Here is a 26,410-nt window from a genome sequence, read left to right on the forward strand (position 1 = left end):
AGAGGGGTAAAAGGGTAATTTTAGCACAATTTCATTTTTTTACTTTTCCCATTCTCAATATATTATATTTCCAATCAAACACTTTTTTCATTTTCATCCCTTACCTATTTCTTTCCCCCTCTTCATTATCTCATTACCCCTCATCCCCATTACTGTAATCCAAACGCCTCATATAGTCATTTTTTATTTTCAGCATCGAATTTCAATTTCTATTATTTTGGTCACTCATCTTTAATTTGTGTTCATCGGGAGAAAACCAAAGGATTTCGGGAAAAAATTGATAACATATATGCCGGATTTGTCATTTTAACACCATTAATGTTTCATCTGCATATGTGGATATATCACATCATCAAAAGAGCCACGTGACATTTCCTACTGACTAGTTCGTTTAGTCAACATGGCATGTGTTGTGTCAATAAGAGTGACTACATAGTCCTTTTTAATGATGTGTCATGTCCGCAAATGTAGATTGTGGGATGAATTGGTGTCAACGTGGCAAATCGGACATACATGTCATCAAATTCTCCCAGAATCCTCTTGATATCCTCCTGATGAATACAAATCAAAGTTGAATGATTAAAATGATATAAATTGAAGTTCGATATTCACAATGGAAAATGATCATAGTATGGTATCAACTAAAAATATTTACCCTGAAGTAATTCCACAATCAATGAAAATATAATGGGAAAAAAAGTGAAAGGTGTTATACGGAAATATTGAAAACTCAAGTGCAAATATACCATTTGATGTGAGTTTAATGTAAAAAAGGCTAAAAAGCTTGAGAGGCTTCAAATTTTGGGTGGAGGATTAATGGCTGCGAGAGAAGAAGAAAGGGGGAAGGCGAAGAGGAAGAAGACGATGGGGAAAGAGATGGACGGAATGTGGCCTCGCATCAAGGCCAAGAAGGATCTCCAGATCAATCGCCTCAAGGGCACCCAGCTCTTCACGGTAATTTATCATAGACTAAACTCCTCTTCTTTGTTCGATCCGTGTGTATGAAGGAAAGGATGAACATCATCACTATTTCGTTTTCTTTCCAATTTGATGTTTTTTTAGCTTCTCTGGTAGGAGATTACTGTATTTTATTGATTATGTGGTCATCTGTGTGATTATATGTGATAATTTGATGAAAAAAAATCTTTCAAGCTAATCAATCGGTGAAGATGAGGATATTTTGCGTATATATTGTTGTGAAATGTAGGACCGAATATAGCAATACCGTAACAAATTAAATAAGAGTAATGCTGAAAAATAAATGACACAAAGATATTAGGTGGAAAACTTCTAAATAATTAGGGTAAAAACCACGAGTAAGGATAGAAGAAATTTACTAAGTGGGAAAATTCCAGGAGTTACAAACTCTCTCTAATAATGAGAAAACCAGTATCCTCTCTTATACTAGGAGAATAGACTAACTCTCAAAATATTTCCTCACACTTCTCACTCTTCTTCTTTCTCTCTAATTTCCTCACTCTCACTTGGTTGTGTCTTTACAATTGTCATGAGGGGTTTATATAGAGCCCTTAGTACTAAACAAACCAAGGGCTATTCTCCTAGTATCCTCTCTTATACTAGGAGAATAGACTAACTCTCAAAATATTTCCTCACACTTCTCACTCTTCTTCTTTCTCTCTAATTTCCTCACTCTCACTTGGTTGTGTCTTTACAATTGTCATGAGGGGTTTATATATAGGGATGGCAACGGGTAGGGTATGGGTAGGGTATGCCAAAACCCTTACCCGTACCCGTAACCCCTATCCCATACCCGCATTCCCTTACCCTGCACTCTCGTGGTAAAAAAATCATACCCTTACCCTTACCTGAGGTACTGGGTATACCCTGCAGGTACCCGCCTGCCCGATTGTTCAAATTATCGAATTAAATTTAAATAATAATAAAAATGAATTAGTTATACATTATATTACAATCTTTTAAACACATGTCCATAAATTCAAAAATTACAAGTTGATATATATTTGTTTATCTTAAATTATATAATCACATAAAAATGAAAGTCTATTTAGGACTCAATGGTAACTCTACCTTTTGTTTTGTTCAGTTTAACCATCTTGGTTTTTGTTTAAAATTTTTTCATATATCTACTATTTATATTTTATTTAGCTTCAAATTTTATAAATATCTAGTAAGATTTTTGAATATAAAAAAACATTATAAGTAATTCTCATAAGTTATATCCAATTGATTTTTTTATTAGTATCTTATTTTTTTCGGGATGTTCTTATAATTTATAGAATAAATTATTATAACATTATTTTTTTATATTTGTTTATTTTTTTAATTTAATTATGATTCTTAATATATATTTAAAAATTCAATTTTGATAATATTATCAAATATAAATATAGAAATTAAATAAAATTTAAAATAATATATTAAGAGAAAATTTGAAGTATTATTTTCAAATTAATTACCATGAAAATAGATATTGAGTAAATTATGAATAAATGTTTAGTTTAATAAAAAAATTATATATATATATATATATGATAGGGTAAGGGTACGGGTACGGGTAAAACCCGTACCCTCTTCAACGGGTAAGGGTAAGGGTAAGGGTACGGGTAGGGTAGGGGCATACCCTTACCCGACCCGTACTCGCTCAAAAACTAACGGGTAATACCCTTACCCGTACCCGTACCCGGTCAAAGAGGGTAATACCCTCTTTGACCGGGTACGGGTACGAGTATACCCGTCGGGTAGGGTACAAATTGCCATCTCTATTTATATAGAGCCCTTAGTACTAAACAAACCAAGGGCTAGAATCATTTTGATCCAAGGGCTCACATTGATGGGTAGGTGGCACCTACCCCCAATTAATATAAAATATTCCCCCACTAACTCTCTCTACCTACCACCAATTTATGACAAAAATGTTGAAATGTCATCTTTGCCCTTCCATGTTGAAGGAGAAAATTGAGGAGTGTGACAATTGGTCTGGGCCAACATATATAACTGTTTGGTTGTATACTGTCAAAGAGATTCACATCTGAGTGGTGAGGATTTGTGCTGTATTGATTTGAAGTTTTGTTGACTAGTGTATGCAATCCATTATCTATGAGAGTGTGGCAGAGGATGTGGTTTTTGAAGAGAATTGTTGTTTCATCTAAATTGAATTTTGGGAAATTGATATCATATTACTAAGTTTTCATTGTAGATGATGATGTTGAGACTAACTATTCTTCAAATATTTGTGATTCATCTTTGTCATTTTGATTACTAAATAAGAGGCTCAGGTACCGAATTTCCGTACTGCTGTTGAAGCCAAGGCCTTTGTTGACGCTGAAGAGGCCATAGGCTTTGCGCACCAAAGGAGTCAAGGTCCTGCAAAAGGTGAAGCCTACAGGGATAATGATCGCATTTCTGTTAGTGATCCTGTTCTTGCTGAAACTATATGGGAATCAGGCCTGAAAAGTATGTTTGATGATATAGAACTTAGGGGGAAGATAGCTGTTGGTCTGAATCCAAATATTAGATTTTACAGGTGATGACCATATCTAAATTTTACTCTATAAACTTTGCTGACTCCTGTTTTCTTGTGTTTCATGCTATAGATATGTAAGTTGTTTGTATTTCATGCTAATGAAGGTGGTGCTGGGGATGTTGCACATCCTTTCAACCCCAATGCATCTTACATAATTCAGTAGGTAATACATGCTCTTGTATGACTTTTGTAAGATGAAATTGATAGTTTTTATTTGGGAGGCAGGCTTAGATACAATACGAAATGACCTCAAACTCGAACTATCTGAAGTTGTCCATTGGTTGGGTCTGTATGAGAAAATTTACCAAACACCACTCTAACTGCCATTGTTCCTTCCGCTATTAGACAAGATATGAAATCAAATGGATAACCTCTTGATTAAGTCCAAGTATTTCATGTTCTGGCTTGACTGTTGTGGGTGAAGGATATCTTAGAATTTAGAATATATACACAAAAAAATGGGTCAAGGCCAATTTGTAAACACATTAATGGAAACAGCAATACCCTTTTGTGGATTTTACTGTACAAATTGGTGAAGGTCATGTGATATTATCATTTGTGTCTCTTGTTGTTTCCAGATATACGGTCGGACAGAGGTTTGGTCGCCATATTGATGAAAGTGTTAACCTTGGAGAAGGGTGCAGAATGCAATACACTCTACCAATTTATCTCAGTGGTGATTTGGGTTCGAAAACGAGGCATGGCTTGGACAAAAAACAGGATTCGTTTACACACTCTCCAGTTGGAGGAGAGACTGTGTTTTATGATGAAAGTAGAGGGATTGTGGCGGAGGTATTGAGCTCATCTCTATAGAATTATTCAGCATTCTGTCTTCTTAGATGAATTTTAGTTTATTCGGCCCCTGTTAAGTTAAATGATAGTGCCTTGAGTTTTGGATTCTCTTTTAGGTATTCTGTTGGGATTTATCATTTTATTTTTATTTTTTATCAAATAATAGGTTGCTCCTGTGGTGGGAATGGCCCTCCTTCACATTCATGGAGACAGATGCATGCTGCATGAAGCCCGTGCTGTTACTAAGAATGTGAAGCATGTTTTGCGCTCAGATGTGGTTTTTGCTTGATGATGATTTAGTGTTTATCACACACTCTGAGGTATTGATTTTTTGCTTTGTTACCTGACATATATATATAATTGTGTATTTTCTATACTTCCCAAACTTTTACATGTCTACTTGATAGAAAAATGTGTAACTTTTGCATGAATATTTTTGCAGGGTTACTCTGCAAAAGGATCATGCAGAGTTCATAGATGAAAAGCACTGTCCTATAAAACGCCAGGTCCTAGTCTATGCAAGCATTCTTCGATATTGCAATTTGAGCATCTGTTAGGCATACATAGCAGCTTTGCTAATTTCTTCAGATTTTCTATGATCTGAGCCTTGTAACTTGTAAGATCCCTATGATTCAATGAATCTAATTACATCCGAACACATATCAGTTCTTGTAATGGTGGATGTTTTTTTTTCTTGGTCAAAGTGTAATGGTGGATGTCTGAAGACAATCTCTTGAAGCTTGTATCAGTAAATAACAAATACCAATGTTAACTATTATTCGCAACAAACTGTAGAAAGAAGCTTAACAAATTAAGTGTTGTGGTAATTCAATTATTCACAACCAACTTGAATTAAGTATGAAAATGGTCATCAGCAACCAACTTGATTAGATGTTATATCATCTCTAGATATCAAAATGACATTTCAGGGTAAAATACAGTAACCTAAACTAAAACAAAAGCTTCCAAGTGATCATTATGGAAATATTTCACGAAAGTAACTTGCATTATGAACCAGCTTTGAGCATTGATTTCATTCGTCGTCCATGATTGTGACATAATAACGTAGGGTTAAGAAATAATAATAAAAGTGTATGTTTAAGGTTTATCTACAATAATATATATATTCCTAATTATGGTTCGATTTGAGTTATATCTTTAAAGATTATCCATTAGTTCAATTAATTTTAATTTTTAAAGTTGGACTAGAAACTATTATGTCTCTATCAAGAAATGGGTCTGTATGCAGCCAACGATCCGAAACTGATTTATTTATTTATTTATTTTTTGGAGAACCATTATATTAAATTTTGACTGAGAACGATGCCAGACTGTTATGTAGCCCCACAAGCCAAAGAAAAACAAAGATTGACATGTCCCTATCAAAAACGTACAACACACCAATAATGTTCATAAAAAAACAAAATACAGTGTCTCATGTGATGTTTTGGCTAAATTTAGAAATCCCTTCTTTGTACCCATCTGTTTTTTATAAACCCTTAATAGTGGGAGAGGCCGTTCGCCATCTATTATATAAAAAAAAAGGAAAAGATTTTGCATTGTCACAAGTTTTCTAAAAGCTTAGTTTTAGATGTGGCATCTATATTAATCAAAATATTAAAAAAGAATGTTTTAGAATTATATTGTAGAGTAGTGAAATATTGGAACACATTAGTGAAATCTTATTATAGGTTCCTTGTGGATGGGGGAATTCGTAACCCACTCTATCCTTACTTCTGAAAAGTGGGGTGCTTCAGCAAAATTACACTTTTTTTATTGGCTCGCTTGGGATAACAAAATCCTAACCCTTACCAATCTTGTCAAGAAAGTTGTAATATTTGTGCTACGGATACTTGTGCGTTGTGTCACAAAAACTCGGAGAAGATGGAGCATCTCTTGCTTCAATGCAATTACTCCAACTGCATCTAGCATTTTTCAAGCAGATTTTAGGTTTACTTTCTTTGATAAGGAATGTTCTCAAGACCTGGTCTTCCTAGATCCCCTCTCTTCAAGATCAGCTCCGTCCTCTCTGGGACCTCATTTCTTGGGCTATCTTTTGGAACATTTGGATGGAAAGAAATAATCGTATCTTCAACTTGCAAGCTTTTACCTTTCACTACGTTATCTCTAAAATTCTTCATTTGCTCCTTATTTGGTTTTTCTGCAGCTAGAGATCAGGATCAATGCTTCCAAGATAATTCCATTTGGACCCTCTGGCAATCTATTGACTTCATGAGAGCTAGACAAAGTGATCCTTTAGGCGCGATGTGTTGTACCCTGCCCTGATTTAGACCTCGGTCCTCTTTAGATTTTTATGCTTGCATTAGGGCTAAAATGGTCATTTAGCAGTAGTGGCATTTTGCATGTTTGCATAGTAGCTTTTACGTGAAAAACTGGGGGCAATTCCGTCATTTGGATCCATTTTCTATGATTTTTCTATTAAGAGGGCAATTAGGTCATTTTCTATATATATAATATAAAAAAAAAGAAAAGAAAGAGAGAAAGCCAAACCTGTCTCCTTCTTCTTCATTTCTTTTTCTTCTTCGTTTCTTGTTCGGCCGACCACAACATTAGAAGGAAATTTTTTTCCGGCGAGCATTTCCGGTGAACTAAAATACCAAACTCGTTCCTCCCTCACTCCTAAACTTGGTAAGCTTTAGATCTAATGTTTTCATTTAGTATTTCTCCCGTATTTCTTGCTTTTAGATTTTTTTAAAAAACTTTGAATTCTCCATAGATTTGGTGATTTATAGGCTCAAATTGAAGTCAATGATTTGTGATTCATATATGAGAATGTTGTTGAAGAAATTTCTTGATTTAGTGTTGTAAATTGGGAGAAAACATAGTACAAGGTTCGGGTTACTGTAGCAACTCGAAGTTACTGTAGAACCTAAAATTTTTGAGCCTTTTCTAGTATTTCTTTGGTCCACATTGAAGCTCTTCTTACCCTAAACTCTTTGAAACTAGGTTTACTCCATTCTAAAGTCATTTGGGTCCAAAATGACGATGTTTTGCCCTAAAACCCTAAGGTTTCGTATTAGACATATATAATTGTATTTTCATACATTTTGTTTTGGCTATCATTCTTGTGTTCATTAGAATTTGGATTCCCTGCTTGTATTTAGGTGGAGACGCATCCTCTAAGGGGAAGGAACTCGCCGAACAGTGAGCGCGTCTCAGGACGAGACGACTGGTTCTGTGAGTGGTTAAATTTATAATTGCATAGATTTAATAAGAGTACTTAAGTATTTCTTCATGTGTTTTATCACATAAATTTGATGATAAATTGGTTTCCTTGATACATATTTTGAGCACAAATTTACTTGAAATGGTTAAACCTAGAATGCTTATACCTATTTATTTTGAAAGAAATATGTTTACTTGCATCTCCGTAATTATATGCAAATGGAATATGGTTTGATGTATATTTTCGTTTTTATATGCAAATGGAACATGGTTTGATGTACATTTCCTGGTTTAAACATTGTATGATGGATTCTTTGAATCGGAAATTGGAAAGAATTATATTGTGGCATTCAGTTTTGATGGTGACGGCGGACTTTAGTCCGACACTGCAGTGTGGGGTTCCACAGTCAGGCTTGATGGGAGGCGGCGTGGTTAACCCTGGTTTATCCTGGTCAAGAGGTGTGCGGAGCCATTGACAGGGGGTAATTCTATGTGAGAAACCCGGGGTCACCACACGGGAATCTCAGTGGCCAACACCAAGGAAAGGCAACCCTTTTAAATTTTTAAAAAGTTTTAAAAACTCCTTGGTGGTCCCATAGCTAGTCGCGGCCATGATTAGCCTGGGAATTGTTTTAGGCCAGCATGTATTTTGGAGCTATGTTCATTGTGTTTAAAATGTTATTTGCTTTTAATGAACCTTGTGTTATTTGTTAATATGTTGAATAATTGGAATTGATTTTATATGTTATTATTCATGTGGAATTACTATTTGAAATATTTTATCACTCTATTACATCTATGCTGACACCACTCACTGGGTAACATCTGTTACTCACCATTCCCTTTTCTTCTATCTTTTCAGACTGCGACGTTGGACAGAGTTGTGTTGTGCAGCAGTAGAGTGATTTGTCTGTTCTCCTTATTTAGGTTTGTTATAGTATGCATGTAAACTTCATGGATCCACTAGACTTGACCTTTATATGGTGTTCATGTATTTGTATTTTCTGGTTGTATCTGAATACCCTGGCTTGTACTGTTGTTGATGCTACTTATGTTTAGGGTCCCTAGTATAAGGGAACCTTATTGTGATCTTATTATTATTATTATGTTGTCTTCTAGCTTTGTAATTGTGATAACAGGTAAATGTTAAGGCTTACGGCGACCTGACTGTGGGGCCGTTGTGGGACCCACTTCTTGTTGTCGTGGCGGTTGCCACGTGCCCGCTAGGTTCGGGGCGTGACACGATGACCCCTCCTACCTAGGAGCGATCCACTCCCCTTCTCAACTTGTGCAAGCCTTGGACACAGGAGGATGGCCCTAACCTTTCTAGTTGTTCTCCTCCTATGTTTGATTTTTGCTGGTGGTTATTTTGGGTGGCTTCACCTATGGTGAATGCTGACTTTTTCTTTTTTTTGGCTTTCTGGTTGGTTTTTTGTTCGTTTTGTTTAGTAGTTTTATTTTTGGTCTTATTGGTACCTTTTTTTTTTCATTTCAATAAATATGTGGTTTATCGATATTATTAATATATATATATATATATATATTGGAACACATTAAATAAGAAAATTTAGCCAAAACCTTCAATAACATGGTTAGAGACTAATTAGTTAGACTGATGGTGATGATGGTGACATATTGGTGGCAAGAAATGGTCTTGCTTAGATATTGATGTCCAAACTCCCCCTAAATCTGTTTAACAAAGACACTCCACCTAATTGTGGATCAAATAAACTAATCAGGCTTGAATCGATTGGATTTGTTTAGTTGGTTTGGTATTTAAATTAGAGAGCTTAATTTCACATATTAAAATTTAGATTTATTTAATTTAATTTTGTATTTTATAAATTCAATCCAATATATTAATTTTTTTAAATAAATATATCAAATTTTCAGCTTAATGTCTTCAAGACTTTTTCTGTTTTGAATTAAGTCAAATAAACTAAAATAGCTGAATCAACTTAGAATTTTATTAAAATTAATATTAAAAAAACTAATCTACCATTTATTTTGGAATTATTCAGAAATTTAGATCAATTAAATTTTAAAAAATATGAAAATTAAAGTTGATAAATTTTTCATTTTGAAAGTGATAAGCAAGGTTAAAAAATAAATAAGTACCGAAATGCATCACAGTGACTTAATGACCTCTTAAAATACACTATAACTGATTTGAAAAAATATATCACATTCCACATAAAATTTATTTAAATTTAATAAATACTATTAAAATCGAGAATAATATATAAACGTTAGTTCCACCGGTGTGGTTTGTGGGTTTTAGGGAACATTCAAACACTCATACAAGCATACACAAACCAAACAAAAAAGAGACACATGACGTTGGTAACCCAGTTCGGCGTCCACTCGCCTAAGTCTGGGGGGCCAAGCTCTGAGATAAACAATCCACTAAAAGAGGTGAAAATACATGAGTACAAACACTTGTCACTCAACGCTCATAAACAAAGATCACTACCCTCTCTAGATTGTCTTGTGCACCCACACTCTCTAGCTTCGGTCCACTTACAATCTACGAGCAAGGTAGCTTATATAGACGCCTTAACGTCCCAAATATAGCACATACCTCTTTTGGAATCTCCGCGGCTACTAATTTAAAACCTTTCGAAATTAGCTGTTGCAACTCTTATTGTAACATAAGTTGCAACATGGCCCTGACTGCTGACTTGACTGAGTTTTGGTTATGTTGCGGACAACCTTAAGACCCATCAATCTCCCGGTCATGCTTAGTCCGAGTCGATGCAGCCAAATCTCCCGATTCCGACTGCCAGCAACTAGCCTACCTCCTCAGTTCCTCATCACGCAGTCCCCTCGCAAGGGGTGCACGTCCTTGTGTGTCTTCATGGAACTTGCCAAACTTAGTCTTCAATCTTCCAAGTTTGGTCTTCAAAGATTCTCCAAACTTGATCTTCAATTCACCCAAATTTGGTCCTCAAATCTTCCCAATAATAGATCTTCAATCAATCAATTCAATCATCAAGGATTCTTCAAATCATATCTCCTTCATTCATACCATGAATAGATATTTCTTCAAATAAGCTCCACCATATTTAGTCTTCAATCATATCTCTCTAAGAATGGTCTTGATATGATCTTGAACAAGTTACCAAGAATAATACCACCAAGATCTTCAAGATATTTTCCTCCAAGTTATAAACATACTAAAAATAGCTCCACCATATTTAGGATGATTTGCCTTGCACCCCAAGTCTCTTTGCCATGTCACCGAGCTTTCCATGTCATCAATTATGCCTTGTCACCATGGTTGCCACGTCATCTTGCCTTGGTGTTAAATCATGCCAAATAAATAGTGCGGTTGCACTAACAATCTCCCCTTTGGCATAATTTAACACAACTGCTTTTGCACCCAGACTGACTCCTGTTACAATATTCAGTTACAACACTGACTGGGATACAGACTAGACTGACACTATTATAACTTCCAGTTACAACATCAACTGGAGAACAGAAACCAGGACTGACACAAGATATCATCTAGTTACCTACAAAGTACTGAGAAAATATTATAAACTGCAACTAGTGAGACACAATATGATTCAACATAATGAACTGACAAACATAACAGTGTTCAAACACAAAAAGACCAAATGTTCAAATGACCAAGAAATGAAAAACAAATAACTAGTCAGTCTGGTGCTAGCACACTTCTCCCCCTTTGTGACATAATTGATGCCGAAGTCTTCATGAGTTGTTGTAAGCTTTGTTATACCATATTCAGCAACTCCCCCTATCTTTAGATTTCCTGGTCTTCATCTCCCCCTGAGTTGTGTCCATCAACTTCTCTTTTCTTCTTCTTTTCGAGGACTTCTAGGCGAGATAGGATTTTTTGCTTTTGTCAGGCAATGATGAATAGTTCTGCAGACAGTGATCGTTGCCTCCTTTCCACATCTTCTAGTTGTTCCTTCAAAAGCTTTTCATACTCTTCTTCAACCAACAAATTCGCTTCTTCTGCATCTTCAGGCATTGGTGGTGGAGACACCCTTCCTACAGGTAAATCAATTTTCTTACCTGGGATGAACAGCTTTTGAGAAATCTTCAGCTTTTTCACTGCTGTGACTGCTTTTCCCTTCCTGAGTTGTACTCCATGTTGTAACAAATACTGCGACAACAGTGCAGGATACCCAAGTGATGTTGAGTAGTTTGTACAGTCAACTTCTTTCACAATATTCTGGAAGATCATCCTTCCCAGATTGAACTTTTTGCCAGTTCCAATAGCAAAATAATAAAAGCGCGAGCTCTTTTACTATGCTGGAGTTGTGTGGGACTGGTAACCAATTCTGAATACCAAGTCTAAACAGAACATTGTACTTGGCTGTAAGGATGGAAGCTGGTAGCCTTGTTTCTTCTCCCCATGACTCTGTCCTTCCTCCAGTAATTTCTTTTAGAACCTCTTCATTCAACTCAAGCCCTTCTTCATAGTTGCCTTTCACCTCAGGTTCAAACTCCAGGAATCTGTTCAGACAAGCGGGAGTAAAAGAAATCCACTTACCTCGAACATAGACTCTAGTGATACCTTTATCAGATGACAGCAAATTACTGTAGAATTCTTACACTAGAGACAAACTGTAACTTTCTGGAAATGTTGCAGACTTGTACAGACTCCTTTCTTGCAATAACTTGGTCAGCCCAAACTTCTCAAATGCAATCTCATCAATCATTCTTTCAACCACAATACCTCTCTCTTCAACAGATTCAAACTTCTTCTTAGATGCTTCATCAAGGAATCTGTCTTCATAATTGTCTTTTGCCTGTTGGGTTGCCTTCTTCTTTTCTTTCTTAAAACTTGATGATGGTTTCTCCCCCTGTTTTTCAGCTTCAGTACACTTTCTCTTGAGCCTTGGAGAGACTTCTACTTCTGCATCTGAGAAAGACTTTCTCTTGGACTTGCTAATCTTCTCCTTCTTCTGGGTTTTCTTCCTTGACGGGGCCTTCTTTCTAGACACTATCTTCTTGTCTTTAGCAATCTGGGCAACACGATCTTTGAGTGGGATCTCATCAGAACTATGTGACTGTCAGATATTGCAGAAGATGTTATAACAGGTGCTGCGACATGTTCTATTTTTATAGGTGCTTCAGCATGTCGGTGTAGATCTCCCAGAACCTTGCTTAGAATAGTAGCAGCCTTTTCTTCAGCACTAGTGGGAGCATCTGTACTTCTTTCTCCAATAGTCTCTTCTACTTGTGCTGGGTTTGCTTCTTTTTCTGCAGCATCTTCACCCCCAACCTGTTGATTTCCCGAACCTTCTACATCTAGAACAGTAGTGGAGTCCTCCTGCTCATCTTCTTATGTTCTCTGAACATAAGCTCCTGGGAATGACTCACGCACCCATCTTAGGAGATCATCTCTGTCTTTGACACCAGTGGGCACATCCTGTGAAAATGTTCCTATTTATGCTACTCTACTAGATGAATCATCATCCTGAGGGGAGATATAGGGGACGATAGCTTTCGAATAGATCTTCTGATTCTTCTCCTCTTGATGGGCTTCCTCTTGAATCAGTCCCTCTTATCCTTACTTCCGCAATCCGGGCAGCAATTTCTTGTGGTGTTGGTGGAGCACGGCGGGCTATCCTCTTCATCCTCATCTTTTCACCGACTTTGATTTCTTCTTCTTGTTCTCCTGATATCAAAAACAACTGTGGAAACAAATTGGGATTTTAGGGTTTTTATGCCCCTTTAATTAGTTATAACTTCCAAGGCACCCTTTCACATTTAAAAAAATATCTCATTTCAAAAAAATAATCCCTCTCCTTTTTTTTGAATATTTTTTTTATTTTCCCTCCTTTTTATTTCCTTCATAAATTGTCTTGTGCACCCACACTCTCTAGCTCCATTACACTTACAATCTACGAGCACGGTAGCTTATATAGACGCCTCAACGTCCCAAATATATCACATACCTCTTTTGGAATCTCCGCGGCTACTAATTTAAAAACCTTCCAAAATTAGCTGTTGCAACTCCTGTTGTAACATAAGTGCAACATGGCCCTGACTGCTGACTTGACTGAGTTCTGGTTACGTTGCGGATGACCTCAAGACCCATCAACCTCCCGGTCATGCTTAGTCCGAGTCGATGCAGCAAATCTCCCGATCTCGACTGCCGGCAACTAGCCTATCTCCTCAGTTCCTCATCACGCAGTCCCCTCGCAAGGGGTGCACGTCCTTGTGCGTCTTCATGGAACTTGCAAACTTAGTCTTCAATCTTCCAAGTTTGGTCTTCAAAGATTCTCCAAACTTGATCTTCAATTCACCCAAGTTTGGTCCTCAAATCTTCCCAATAATAGATCTTCAATCAATCAATTCAATCATCAAGGATTCTTCAAATCATATCTCCTTCATTCATACCATGAATAGATATTTCTTCAAATAAGCTCCACCATATTTAGTCTTCAATCATATCTCTCTAAGAATGGTCTTGATATGATCTTGAACAAGTTACCAAGAATAATACCACCAAGATCTTCAAGATATTTTCCTCCAAGTTATAAACATACTAAAAGTAGCTCTACCATATTTAGGATGATTTGCCTTGCACCCCAAGTCTCTTTGCCATGTCACCGAGCTTTCCATGTCATCAATTATGCCTTGTCACCATGGTTGCCACGTCATCTTGCCTTGGTATCAAATCATGCTAAATAAATAATGCGGTTGTACTAACATTAAACAATATTACTTACATCGTCAACGCAATTATTTGTAGCTAGCAATTGTTGTCTGAAGTTGACAATTTAATTAATATTTGATAAAGACGTTGAAGTAGACATCTCAACAACCAACGGAATATATATATATATATATTGTGGTTGCAACGCTTGATCGAGTTTATGAATTCTATAAATATAAGTAAATAATAGATATCCAAATTATTATTGTTGTGGTGTAGGCTTGTAGCAAAGGGATGGGAGAGAGAAAGGGGATCTTGTTGATAACTTTGTTTCTCAACTTCATTAGTTTCTCTGCTTGTAAGCTTGATGTTACCCAATTCCCTCCCTCCTTCCTCTTTGGGACAGCTACCTCATCTTATCAGATTAGTATAATTTTAGAAGAAGGAATGTGAATTTAGCAATATATATATATATATATTTATATTATATTGATCTCTAGGCACCCTCATTCCTTGCAAGATTTCTTATGTACGAGGCTTTTGTGTGAATAATTTTTTTTAATTCTTAAATTCGACAAATCTTTAGCTTTCATTTTAGATTGAAGGTTCCTACTGAGAAGATAACAGAAGTTTAAGCAATTGGGATGTGTTCACTCACTTACAAGGTAATTTTTTTTTAATTTTTTTCTTTAATATGTATTTTTGTTGTCTGTTTTCTTATTTTTATTAAATGAAAAGCATTTTGTTTTTCAGGAAAAATTGAAGATGGGAGTAATGGAGATATTGCTTGTGACCATCATCACAAGTATGAGGTCTGTGCTACAAGCTATTTGTTTTTGAATTTCAATGATATATATATATATATATACTTATCAAATTTGAACTGATTTATTTTATTGATCTATTAAAATATTTATGAAAAAATCACTCTTTTCTTTCCTTTTTTATTTTTTTGGTAATTTAAAAAAATAGGAAGATATTGAGATGATGCATTCCGTTAGCGTGAATGCATATAGATTCTCAATTTCATGGTCAAGGGTTCTACCAAGTGAGTTTTGATAATTTATACTCCATATAAATGCATAAAAATAGTATTTAAAATAAATATAATAAATGTTTTTATGTGGAACAGGAGGCAGATTTGGAGGAATTAATCTTTCGGGGATTGAATTCTATAACAAACCCATTAATCAACTCTTGGTGAAAGGTATTACCTACTAAATTTAATATTAATAACAAGCATTAAATTTATTTATTTATATATATATATATATACTTGTATGTATATCTTGAAAATTCACCTAATTTTTATGTATTACAGGGTATACACATAATTAAAGTTATACACCATAAAAAATCCTCATTTATATTATTATTATAATTATTTTTTGTCCAAACAGGAATACAATTGTGACATTAAATCATTATGATGTTCTCAAAGAACTTGAAGATCAATATGGAGTATGGTTGAATGCCGAAATTCAGTATGTTCTTTTGTAAATCATATAATTTTTTTTTTGAAAAATAGAATATTGAAGTAAAAAATTCCAACTATGAAGGCATGAGATCCAAAAATAGGTGACTTGTAAATCTCTCTGACTAACTACATTATTTATTCCATGAGATATTATCTCTATGAAAAATTATTATGATATATATATATATCGAGTAATTTTTTTGGAGGGGTCCCAAACTTTGGTTTGGTTTCATTTTGGATTCCCACTTTAATTTATTTCAAAATGGGTACCAAACTTTAAAATCTATTTCACCAGTTGGGTACCCTGGTATCTCCGACCACTTTTTAATTATGTGACTGCCGTGAAAACCTTGTCAGCAACCTGGTGAATGCCACATCAGCAGCCCCCTCACGTGAGCACTAAACCTCTCACCCATCACCCACGTGTCGAGAAACCCCTGCAACGGTCACCATCAACAATCCATGTTCTCTATTCTTCTGGGTTCTTCCCCTTTTGAAGAAACAAAGTGAAAGGAGAGGTTCTTTAGTTCGGCAAAGCTTTAGGTCTCACCCATTGCCGGCGGCGATGAAGTAGAAGAGGGTGCACACCTTGAAGATGGCTGTCAATTGGGAGAGGCGGCAGGAGGGCGACAAAGCGCCAGATTACTGTGAGTAGACCGAAACCCTAAAACCCCATCGTTCTGGACCTTTTGGAATGGATGTATATGTGAAGATATGCAAGTTAATTTCAGTTGTTAGATGGATGTATATGTGACTGATTTTGTTATTTTTCAGATTAGTTGATAGATTTCTCATTTGGTTCCATCCACGGTTGATTAGATGCCTTGTTATCTAGATTTTTGAAAACAAATGAACATTTCAATAGATTTGGTGTTGGTGATGATGAAATCTTTGACTATAGAATTGGTTTATTGGTGGAAATTTTCAGTAAATGAACCAAAATATATAGTTTTCCCTACTAATTTAGATGAGTTATATATATTGGAAGACTAGCTAACTCATGTACTTCCAGACTATGGTTTTTATGTATTGATAAAGTTAGATGTTTCCATCTTTGCTTTGTTTCGTTCTCATGCACTTCAGAGTTGGGATCTTTCTATTGCTTAAGCATCTCCCATAGGTGACAAATTGTTAGGGAGAAATAGAGAAGGAAATAAAATTCGTAGGCTAATGACTTGTTTTGATCAATTCATGATAAATTCTAATCTTCTCATGCAGATTCAGGTACCATGATTTTACTTTATTATTATAGTCACAGGTTGGAGGAGCACAAATGAGGGCGTGTTAATTTCTTGGTTTTATTTTTTTTTATTTTTTTTTAATGATTTGCTTGAATTGCTGCCACTACTCAATGCTTTTGTGTTATATTCCTCTGCTACTTTCGTCAGGCATGTCTTTGGTTCTCTTTTCTTTTGCTTTTTGTTTGATTTGCTGCCATTCCAATGTGGTTAACTGTAAATTTTGTTAATATGAAGCCTTTTCTTTACCTCTGTCCATTTATGCGAGCTGTTTTTCTTATCCTGGTCAATTATTTTGCAATTGGATTACCTCCTGTTTGACCTGATATAATATCACTAAAGGTCCCCAACTCTTTTACAACCACTTCAATGGCATTGTTTTTCTCTCATAAAAAGCATTTAGAGAGTGGTTTGACAAAAAATTCTTCCTTTATCCTGATTTTCAACTTTTTGTTCATACTGATTGTTAGTTATATTTATTGTTTTCTTAATATTGATATCATGATTTGAATTTTTTTTAGTGATGTTTTGCCAAAATGTTTTTATGAGACATGCTGTCTACAACTCTCATCCCAATTTTTTTCAGTTGGATATCAGAGAATGTTTCATTTTCAAAGTTTTCTCAAAGTGTTTTATGTACCAATAGATAAGGTAAGAAAAAACACAAACAAGTACGATTGTTTTATAAAATATGAGCCAATATACCAAACTGAGTGCTCAGTCTCCCATTTTCCCAGAAGATCCATAAAGTTTTAAAATTTAGGGAGCTTCAATCCTTTTCTTTTTTGTGAAAACTGTTTTCTGTGCTTTCTATCAGAGTTTGAGGATTAAACATATGGACCCCACAAAAATTTTGAGCCAATTTACTGTCATGCTTTGGACTGTTAACTTTAGCAGCTTTTGCCTGGCTGTATAATTGATTTGCCTTAACATTTTAAGGCAGGGTAAACATTGTACCAGAAATACAAAAGCTGAGGCTTTCCTATCAATTTACTTGGTAGTTGGAACATTTTTTAATATTTCTTAGCACCCAAAAAATTAAAAGAAAATACTGCACGTGTACCGTTTATGTGGCTCTCATGTAAGATTAGAAAATGAGTTTAGAATGTTAAACTATTTTTCAAAAACTTTAGCCACTTTGCATTTTCTTTTTTCCAAATAGAGTTTCTATTTGCAAATGAGTTAAAATCATTCAATCCATTCATGCTTAAGTTGGTAAGATTTTCTTTAATGGTTTGTTCATTTCTCTTTTGTTGTTGCCAAAGGCTTGAATATTGGCTCCTTCTATTGTGGTAAGATCATTTATTTGATATATGATTTGGTTGATAACTGTTGGTATCTGAAGCTTTTGAGTTCATGAAAATTCCTGAGTCCTTGGCTATTGGATGAGTTCTGGATCTTTAACATCTCATCCTGTTCTCCATATTTGGATCATTATGATTTTAAGATGCCTAGTGAAAGCTCATTGGATTTATATGCATCAAGAGTCAACAACATAGTGAAATTAAGCAGTTAAATCTATTTATCTCATTGTGTGACACTAGCTTTTGATAGTTTAAACAATTCTCAAACTTTATTACTACATCATATAATGTATGAAATTTTGCTGCCTATTATTAGTTAGGGCTTATTATTGCTACATCATATAATGTATGAAAATTTGCTGCTTAGTATTAGTTAGGGCTTATTATTGCTACATCATATACTGACTCTTAAGTAAACTTTATTTTTAGTACCAACAAGAGAGTTGTTCTCAGTAAAACTACATTATATGGTGGAGAACATTGAAGGTAATGCAGGTTATATTGATTATTGCTGTGCAGATCAAATATCTAGGTTGAAATTGCTTTCAATGGCCACAGAGTTTGGATTAGATATTCAAGGTTGTGCTTTATGGTGGTAGATGTATATGGCGAGGATAAACAGTTAAAGGAGATTCAAAATGATTTAGATGCCCTAAAAATGGCAATGACTGTAGGGCCGAGTAAGGAAGCATGTGTGTATGTTAAACTTGCTGGGATTGGTTGTGTTGAAGGTTCTAATGGTGAAGCTAAAAAGGCAGAACAAATGAGTAGGTTGGAGTTATTGAAAGGAGTGGAAGAAGATGAAGTTGGTGCTGAAGATGATCTAGAAGACATTTTAGTGAGTGGGCAAGGAGAGGGGAAACTAGTGGATGAGGAGAATGATTTGCATGACTCAGATTATAGTATTAATGATGGGGATACTGATGTAGAAGATGGGGACAATGTTACAAGACAAAGGCCTGAGGTAGACATAAATGGAGAACTTGGAGAAGTAGGAAGTGATGGTAACGTGAAGTCAGACTATGCTAGGTCTGAACAACTCCAATCATGCTCTTCAACAGACGAGGATGAGTTGGTGACTGCCAAGCCTAGATATGCAGAATTCAATAATGAGGTGGACATCAAGAATCCTCAGTTTAAGATAGGAATGAAATTTGGTAGCTTCAAACAGTTTAGGGAGGCTGTTAGAAGTTATGGGATTAAAAATCGATATGTGATGAAATTCAAGCCTAATAACAAGAAGAAATGCAAGGCATTTTGTACGAAGGGGTGCCCTTTCTACCTATGGGCCTCCCCTATGGTGAATGATAGGAGCACAATACAAATTAAGACTGGGAATTTGGTACACGAGTGTACAAGAGATCATGTCAATAGACATGTCAATGCACAATGGATTGCAAACACTTATTTGGAACAATTTAGGGCAGATCCATCTTGGAAACTTTCTGGGGTCATCCAAGCTGTGAAGACAAACCAGGAAGTTGATATTAGCAGGCTTAAGGCCTATAGGGCAAAGTGTATTGCACAAAGGTAAATAGATTCAGAGTTTAATTTGGTAGTTATATGGTTTTGATTTTAATACTGATTATAATCTAGCTTTGTTTATTTTAACCTTTCTTAATGACCTCTTTGTTTAAAAGGATCATTGATGGGGATGAAGAGTCTCAAATGGCAAGGTTGCATGACTTTGAGCTATTAAAGACTCACCCTGGTTCCGCCATCATTGTGAATTGCAATGATGAAGGTGTATTTGAAGCCCTTTATGTCTGCCTAGCTCCATTAAGAGAAGGGTTTTTAGCAGGTTGTTTGAACATAATTTATTTTTTTAGCATAAATGACTGCATTATTAATGGTAGTGTTTTTAACAGGTTGTAGGCATCTCATTTCTGTGGATGGATGCTTCTTGAAAGGCTTGTATGGAGGGCAACTTCTTTGTGCTGTTGGGATAGATGCAAATGATTGCATCTATCCCATTTCTTGGGCTATGGTGAAGAAGGAAAACAAGGACAACTGGAAGTGGTTCTTCGAGGTGATAAAGTGCAACTACTTTTTTGAGTTATATGTTCTGCCAATTTTGAGCTGTTTTTTTTTCTTATGTTCTCAGGTGTTAGCTGAGGACCTGAGGATAACTGACAGCAAGAAGTGGGCTTTCATATTAGATAGACAAAAGGTGAGTGGAGATAATTTTGGCTATACTATTCTGCTGTAATTTTGGTATTTTTTTATGTCATTCAATCATTCAATCATTCAATCTCTCACTTTTTGGCTATACTTTTGTTTTCTCCTACCCCATTGTTTGCTTGGTTCTGGTTGGTGTTGGTTCCCATATTAAATAAATTAGGGTTTAATGCCTGCAATTGCAGAGGTATTTCCATACAGTGAGCATAGGTATTGTGTGACGTACATTCACACAAACTTCAAGAAAACATTTAGGGGCAAAGCTCTTAAGGACCAACTCTGGGCTTGTGCTAGGGCATCCTATTATTCTGCATTTGAGAGAGAGATGGAAATTTTGAAGGTGATGTCTATTGAAGCCTATGAGTATATGAAAAAAATAGAACCAAAACATTGGAGTAAGTCACACTTCCAAAGTCAATTTAAGTGTGACATCCTATTGAATAATTTGTGTGAATGTTTCAATAGCAACATTGTTGAAGCTAGGATAAAGGGTATCATCACCATGAATGAGATGATCAGGACTCTATTGATGAAAAGAATTAAGAAAAGGAGAGATGCAATGCAAAAAGTAACAACAATGTATTGTCCTAGAATATTAAAAAAACTTGAAAAATTCAAACAAGCTAGTTGGCTTTATACCACAATATGGTCAGGGGGGGATATGTATCAAGTTGGAGGTCCTGACGGGCAGTTTGTGGTTAAAAAAAAGCATTGTTGTTGTTCTTGTAGAAAATGGCAGTTGAGTGGTGTGCCCTGCAGCCATGCAATATCTGTCCTGTATTATAATAATGAAAAAGCTGAAAATTACTTAGACAAATGGTACAAAGTTAGCACTTACATGGAAACATATGCCCACATACTTTACCCAACACATGATAGAGGTTCATGGCCAAGGAGTGGGTACCCACCTGTCATCCCACCAGAACCAGTAAACAAAAGGAGGGGTAGGAAAACTTTGTTGAGGAGGAAGGAAATTGATGAACAAAGTGGTATAAAAAATAACAGAGTTAATAAGAAGGGAGTGAAGATGAAGTGCAACATCTGTGGTACAGTGGGACACAACAAGAGATTCCATGGAACTCAGGTGAATTATTTTTCATGTAAACATGCATTTCTCTTTTGTACTGTCTTACTTGATTATTATGCATTGTGCTCAGGCCAACAAATCTTGTGCAAGTGCAACAAATACAGCTTCAAGATCTAACATAGACATTGAACAACCTTTTTCCCAAGTGGGTATCACCCAAGGCTTAAAAGAACCCTTTTCAATGGTTAGTGGTTGTTTAAATGTTCTGACATATTTTTTTCTTGGAATGGTTGATTTAAGTTATCACCCTACCATATCAGGTTATTGAAATCCCTATTGAAGGAGTCCAGGAAGGTGCATTGGTAACAGACTACACAACAAATCAAGGATCACAAGATCCTTTGTCACAGGTGAGTCTATGTTTCTAGCCAAGTTTATTCATAGTTGTATATATTTTTGTTGGCATAAAAAATGTTATGCTATCTTCTATTTATTTTTATCTTGTTCTATTGTCTACTGCAGGTGGTTATAGACCCACTTTCAACATATACTGTGGATCAGACCTTAGCAGGAACTCAATCCAGAATTACAAAATTAACTAGAAGGGGTGGTAAAAAATCAAGCAACATTCAGGAAGATGCATCACATGACATACACCCACAAAGGAAACACAAGAATGCTGCAGAAGGGACAAGAGCAAGGGATCCTGAGAAAAGGAAGAGAGTGTGGCTACCACCAGGAGCTGGAGCTTTTTTTGGTTAAAATGAATCAATTTCAAAATGGAATGGTTATGTAACCTTTGTGAGCATGGGGTACTAGAATACTTACAAGTTTTTTTGTCGGGTTGGGTACCATGCACTAAACATTATATCCCAAGGTGATTAGTTGGTGCATTGTTTACCATGCCAATTTTGGCTTTTGTAATTTTTTTGTTCGAGTCTAGCTTGAAAAACATCTTGTACCCATCGTTATAGTCAATGAAAAAAATCTGCAGCTCTTGCTTTTTTTAAATTTATGATGGGATATTTAAACACTGTTCTAGGTATACAATTGCCAACTTGCACAATGAAAAACTGCAAAATTTTAGTTTTACAATGGCCATTTCAGTCAGTGTACACTGATATTTCTCATCTGGTTGGTGCTGTTTCTTTTCTGAAAAAAAACTGTTTTGAGCTCAAGTGGACGATTACTGATAAGCAGAGTTGGATAACACACATGGAATCATATAGCTGATAGCATAGTGGTTTGCTTATTGATCATGATTACTATGAGTATATGTTACATTGTTTAAGCCTATTCCAATTTTATCATAATGTGTTTCCACTCTCTGATGAAATAATCAGTTGTGATGGGCTGATCCAAGTTAATTATCTCATCCAAGTACATTGTTTAAGTTTTATGTTTTAAAACAAGAAGGCAATTAACCCAATCAAAGGCCTAAATAGGTTCCATCACATCAATTTCAGAATACTAAGATAGGAATTTTTTTTCAAACTGAAGAAGTAACCATGAATTTCATTAGTAATATATTCAAATGCAAGTTACATTTTCCCTCCAGCATATGTAATATACCACTTGGCATTTTAACAAACATCTGATATGCCAGGACCATTTGTAAACTTCTAACAAACTCATAACCAAATCTTACTTGTTAATTACAACCATTCAACATAACTAATTAATCATCTCATCACTTCTAATTATTATCTATTACATACACACTAGTTAGTGAAATTTTCAAACTTGGTGGCCTCTATCCCTTGGCTGGTTCGTGCTCGTGTCAATGATACCTACGCATCCTTCAACTGACAAGAGAGCGCAACATGATAAAGGTTCATGATAAAGGTTCATTGACGAATGCCATCTTCAAGAGAGCGCGACAGGGACCATCACCAAACCCACGTCAAGATCTGAGATGTTTTTGCTCATGCCTTCTCCCGATCTTTCTCCCTCAGCTTTCCAAAACCATTTGAAGGCCATTTTAAAGGGGTGAAAGGTTTAGTGCTCACGTGAGGGGGTTGCTGATGTGGCCTTAATAGATGATGTGGCATTCACCAGGTTGCTGACAAGGTTTTCACGGCAGCCACGTAATTAAAAAGTGGCCGGAGATACTAGGGTACCCAACTGGTGAAATAGATTTTAAAGTTTGGTACCCATTTTGAAATAAATTAAAGTTGGGAATCCAAAATGAAACCAAACCAAAGTTTGGGACCCTCCAAAAAATTTATCCTTTACAAAATATTTTATTCGTACACAATTGGGTAAGTTAATTGACATAGATATGAACATATTTAATACTGTAAGTCTCATATGCTATTAATATATTGTTTGCAGTGTATCTAATATAAAGTGAACTATCCCACATGAAAGAATTGTATTCGGACTAACTAGTGGTCTTGCATGATAAATTTCAATATGCAAGTTTTGATTCACATTCCTACAAACACAATATTTTTATTTTTAATAAAATTTAAATAATATTTATTTGGTTGACATTTAACATTTATTGCTATAAATTTCAGAGAAGATTTTGGATATTTTGCTGAGGTGTGTTTTGAAGCCTTTGGTAATAGAGTGAAATATTGGGTTACTTTGAATGAACCAAATGAAGCAGCAAAGAAAGGATATGAAACTGGAAGAGAATGAATACCCTCCTGGCCTTCATTCTCAACCATATGTTACTGCTCATAACATGATTTTATCACATGCTACTGCTCTTCACATTTATAAAACAAAATATCAGGTAACAATATGATACATATATATTGGAAATAAATATATAGATATTAATAAATTATTTATTTATATTTTTATAGGAAAAACAAGGAGGGTCCATTGGGATAGTTTTGTCTATGGTTTGGTATGAGCCTTTAAAAGATACTGTTGAAGATAATTCATTAGTTCAGTCAACTTTTGATTTTGAAATTGGATGGTAATAATCTCCCTCTCTTCTTTTATATTTACAAATATCATTACCTTAATATTGTTTGCCATGTTTTTCAATTTATTTATTTTTGTAGGTTCCTTGATCCTTTCATTTATGGTGACTATCCAAATGAAATGAAAAAATATTTAGGTCCAAAATTACCAACATTCTCAGCAAAAGAAAAGGAAAAATTGCGATATGGATTGAATTTTATTGGAATGAACTACTATAAAAGTCTTTATGTGGGACGTTGTGGTGTTTCTTATTGCAAAGTGGCAGAAAGAGATGGAATTCCGATTGGGAAAAAGGTGAGCTAAAAAAAAAATATAATTTTTTATATTATGATGTTATGTTTTTTGAATTTTATGAGTACCTATGATAGAGATATTGTGATAACCTTTAATTTTGCAATCATTTTAATTTTTTGATTGATTTTAAATTTATATAAATATCATAATTAAAATTTGTTTTATTGCAGACACCGATGCCAGGAAGGTATGGAAAAGTCACCTATATATCAAAAACATACAACAATACACCAATATTTATAACAAAGAATGGTAAGTTTTATAAATTATTTATTTTTAAATTTCTAATGAATAATTAAAAATTTTCGTCTCTTATTTTCAATAAATAGGTAAATATATCATAGAATATTTTAAGTTAATTAAATTTTAAAATACCATGTATATTATGTTGACATCATTGTTTTATGTAATAAATAATAATAATAATAATAATAATAATAATAATCATCTTATATTATTACAGGGCTTTCACAATAGAGTGATGATTCTACCTCCAAAGAAGAATTGCTTGATGATACGGATAGAATTGATTATTTGGATAGTTAACTTTTCTAACATAGGCCATGAGGTATCTCTTAACCTTCTCTTTTTGTGAACGGTATAATTAGAGAAATAAAAATCAAATATATTAGAAAATAGATTATATAATAAAAACTATTGAACAGTTTATTAATGAATATAACCAAGGAAAAGCCCCTCATAGAAAAATGATGCAAAATATCAAAATATAATTTTCATTTACAAATCATATAACTAAAGATTTTTGAAAAGGAAATGTAACATATAAAAACTTTTAAGATCTCCGTGAGATAATTCTAAACACAGATATAAACAATAGGTAGTGTACATGATAGCATTATTGTTTTGATTTGCATACCTTCGATTTAAACTTAAATCTCATACTACCTTAGCCCTTCTATTAAGGGCTTACATGAGTATATATAGAGTTACACCGTCACCTTGCAATATACTAAAATACAACATAGTAAAAAGATAGACTAGATCAAAATGCATAAAGCTTAATAAGAATGATAATAATTAAAAATCACAATCAAATTCTATAACTGAATATCTAAAGAGTTTTCTTTTTTTGGTAAGTTTTTTTACTTAGTTTGATTTTTTTAACAAACACAAACAATAACTAATTATAGTCCACACAAAATGTAATTAAAAAAAAAAACCAACATTTATTTAATAAAGTTATGGTTTATTCATATTTATTTTAAAAAAAACCAACAAGAATGACTAATGTATGAAACTTTTTAATCTATAGTTAAGTATTAAATATGTTTTAAAAAAAAATTGATAACATAAATCAGACCTTCAATGTACATAGATGATGATGATTATGATGATGATGATGATGCTTTGGTGACAGGAAAGGAGCTGATGTGAGAGGTTATCTTGTGTGGTCTCTTATTTACTACTTTGAGTGGATTCATGGATACACTCTCAGATTTGGGATCTACCATGTGGACTATAATACACAGAAGAGAACTCCAAAATCATCTGCCAAATGGTTCAAGGATTTCCCTCAATGTTCCAAGATTACAGCCAGGAAGAGAAGATGAGAAATCAAAAACCATTTGATTTCTTTTTTTTTTTTAAATAAATAAAACAGAGGACAATTCTCTTATTGGCTCTGTTTATATTCTTATTATTATTATTATTATTTTCTTTATAATATTTTATTGTGTGGGAGTTTTATTTATTTATTTATGTATTTATTCATGGTAATTATCGTTAGAATAAACTGGGATAAGTTTGAGAATTAGAATTTTATCCTGATTTGAGTGATTATATTAAAAAAATAATTTTCACTAAATTTA

The 26,410-nt window shown here is 34.6% G+C and overlaps 3 protein-coding genes and 1 long non-coding RNA gene across 6 annotated transcripts; all 4 read left to right on the forward strand.

The window, feature by feature from the left end:
• The first annotated feature begins 816 nt into the window (after positions 1–816).
• On the forward strand, positions 817–4,957 carry LOC120284178. The gene is made up of 5 exons (XM_039290974.1): positions 817–954; positions 3,249–3,505; positions 4,084–4,297; positions 4,464–4,617; positions 4,740–4,957. Exons 1-4 carry the CDS (start codon positions 817–819, stop codon positions 4,584–4,586), a joined length of 732 nt encoding a protein of 243 aa, XP_039146908.1. The 3' UTR covers positions 4,587–4,617; positions 4,740–4,957.
• Positions 4,958–6,823: 1,866 nt separating this feature from the next.
• LOC120283335 lies at positions 6,824–8,567 on the forward strand. The gene is made up of 3 exons (XR_005543245.1): positions 6,824–6,946; positions 7,423–7,495; positions 8,346–8,567. It is a non-coding gene; the product is annotated as an uncharacterized LOC120283335 (long non-coding RNA).
• A 5,836-nt stretch (positions 8,568–14,403) lies between these two features.
• Positions 14,404–22,131, forward strand: LOC120283285. 3 transcript variants are annotated; one of them, XM_039289924.1, is made up of 14 exons: positions 14,408–14,481; positions 14,710–14,788; positions 14,877–14,935; positions 15,256–15,330; positions 15,524–15,607; positions 15,958–16,247; positions 18,662–19,672; positions 19,783–19,943; positions 20,011–20,171; positions 20,247–20,312; positions 20,484–21,404; positions 21,478–21,591; positions 21,668–21,757; positions 21,870–22,131. In XM_039289924.1, exons 7-14 carry the CDS (start codon positions 18,732–18,734, stop codon positions 22,107–22,109), a joined length of 2,694 nt encoding a protein of 897 aa, XP_039145858.1. In that variant the 5' UTR covers positions 14,408–14,481; positions 14,710–14,788; positions 14,877–14,935; positions 15,256–15,330; positions 15,524–15,607; positions 15,958–16,247; positions 18,662–18,731; the 3' UTR covers positions 22,110–22,131. The 3 variants fall into 3 exon arrangements, with proteins under 3 accessions (XP_039145859.1, XP_039145858.1, XP_039145860.1); XM_039289925.1 differs by lacking the exon at positions 15,524–15,607 and having other exon boundaries at positions 14,404–14,788; XM_039289926.1 differs by lacking the exons at positions 14,408–14,481; positions 14,710–14,788; positions 14,877–14,935 and adding an exon at positions 15,104–15,171.
• A 1,821-nt stretch (positions 22,132–23,952) lies between these two features.
• Positions 23,953–26,152, forward strand: LOC120284179 (beta-glucosidase 18-like). Its single transcript, XM_039290975.1, has 5 exons — positions 23,953–24,090; positions 24,164–24,279; positions 24,368–24,581; positions 24,752–24,768; positions 25,960–26,152. The coding sequence occupies exons 1-5, from the start codon at positions 23,953–23,955 to the stop codon at positions 26,150–26,152; spliced, it is 678 nt and encodes a 225-aa protein (XP_039146909.1).
• The last annotated feature ends 258 nt before the right edge of the window (positions 26,153–26,410 follow it).

This window comes from Dioscorea cayenensis, chromosome 19 (genome assembly GCF_009730915.1).
Source record: "Dioscorea cayenensis subsp. rotundata cultivar TDr96_F1 chromosome 19, TDr96_F1_v2_PseudoChromosome.rev07_lg8_w22 25.fasta, whole genome shotgun sequence".
NCBI classification, from domain to species: domain Eukaryota; kingdom Viridiplantae; phylum Streptophyta; class Magnoliopsida; order Dioscoreales; family Dioscoreaceae; genus Dioscorea; species Dioscorea cayenensis.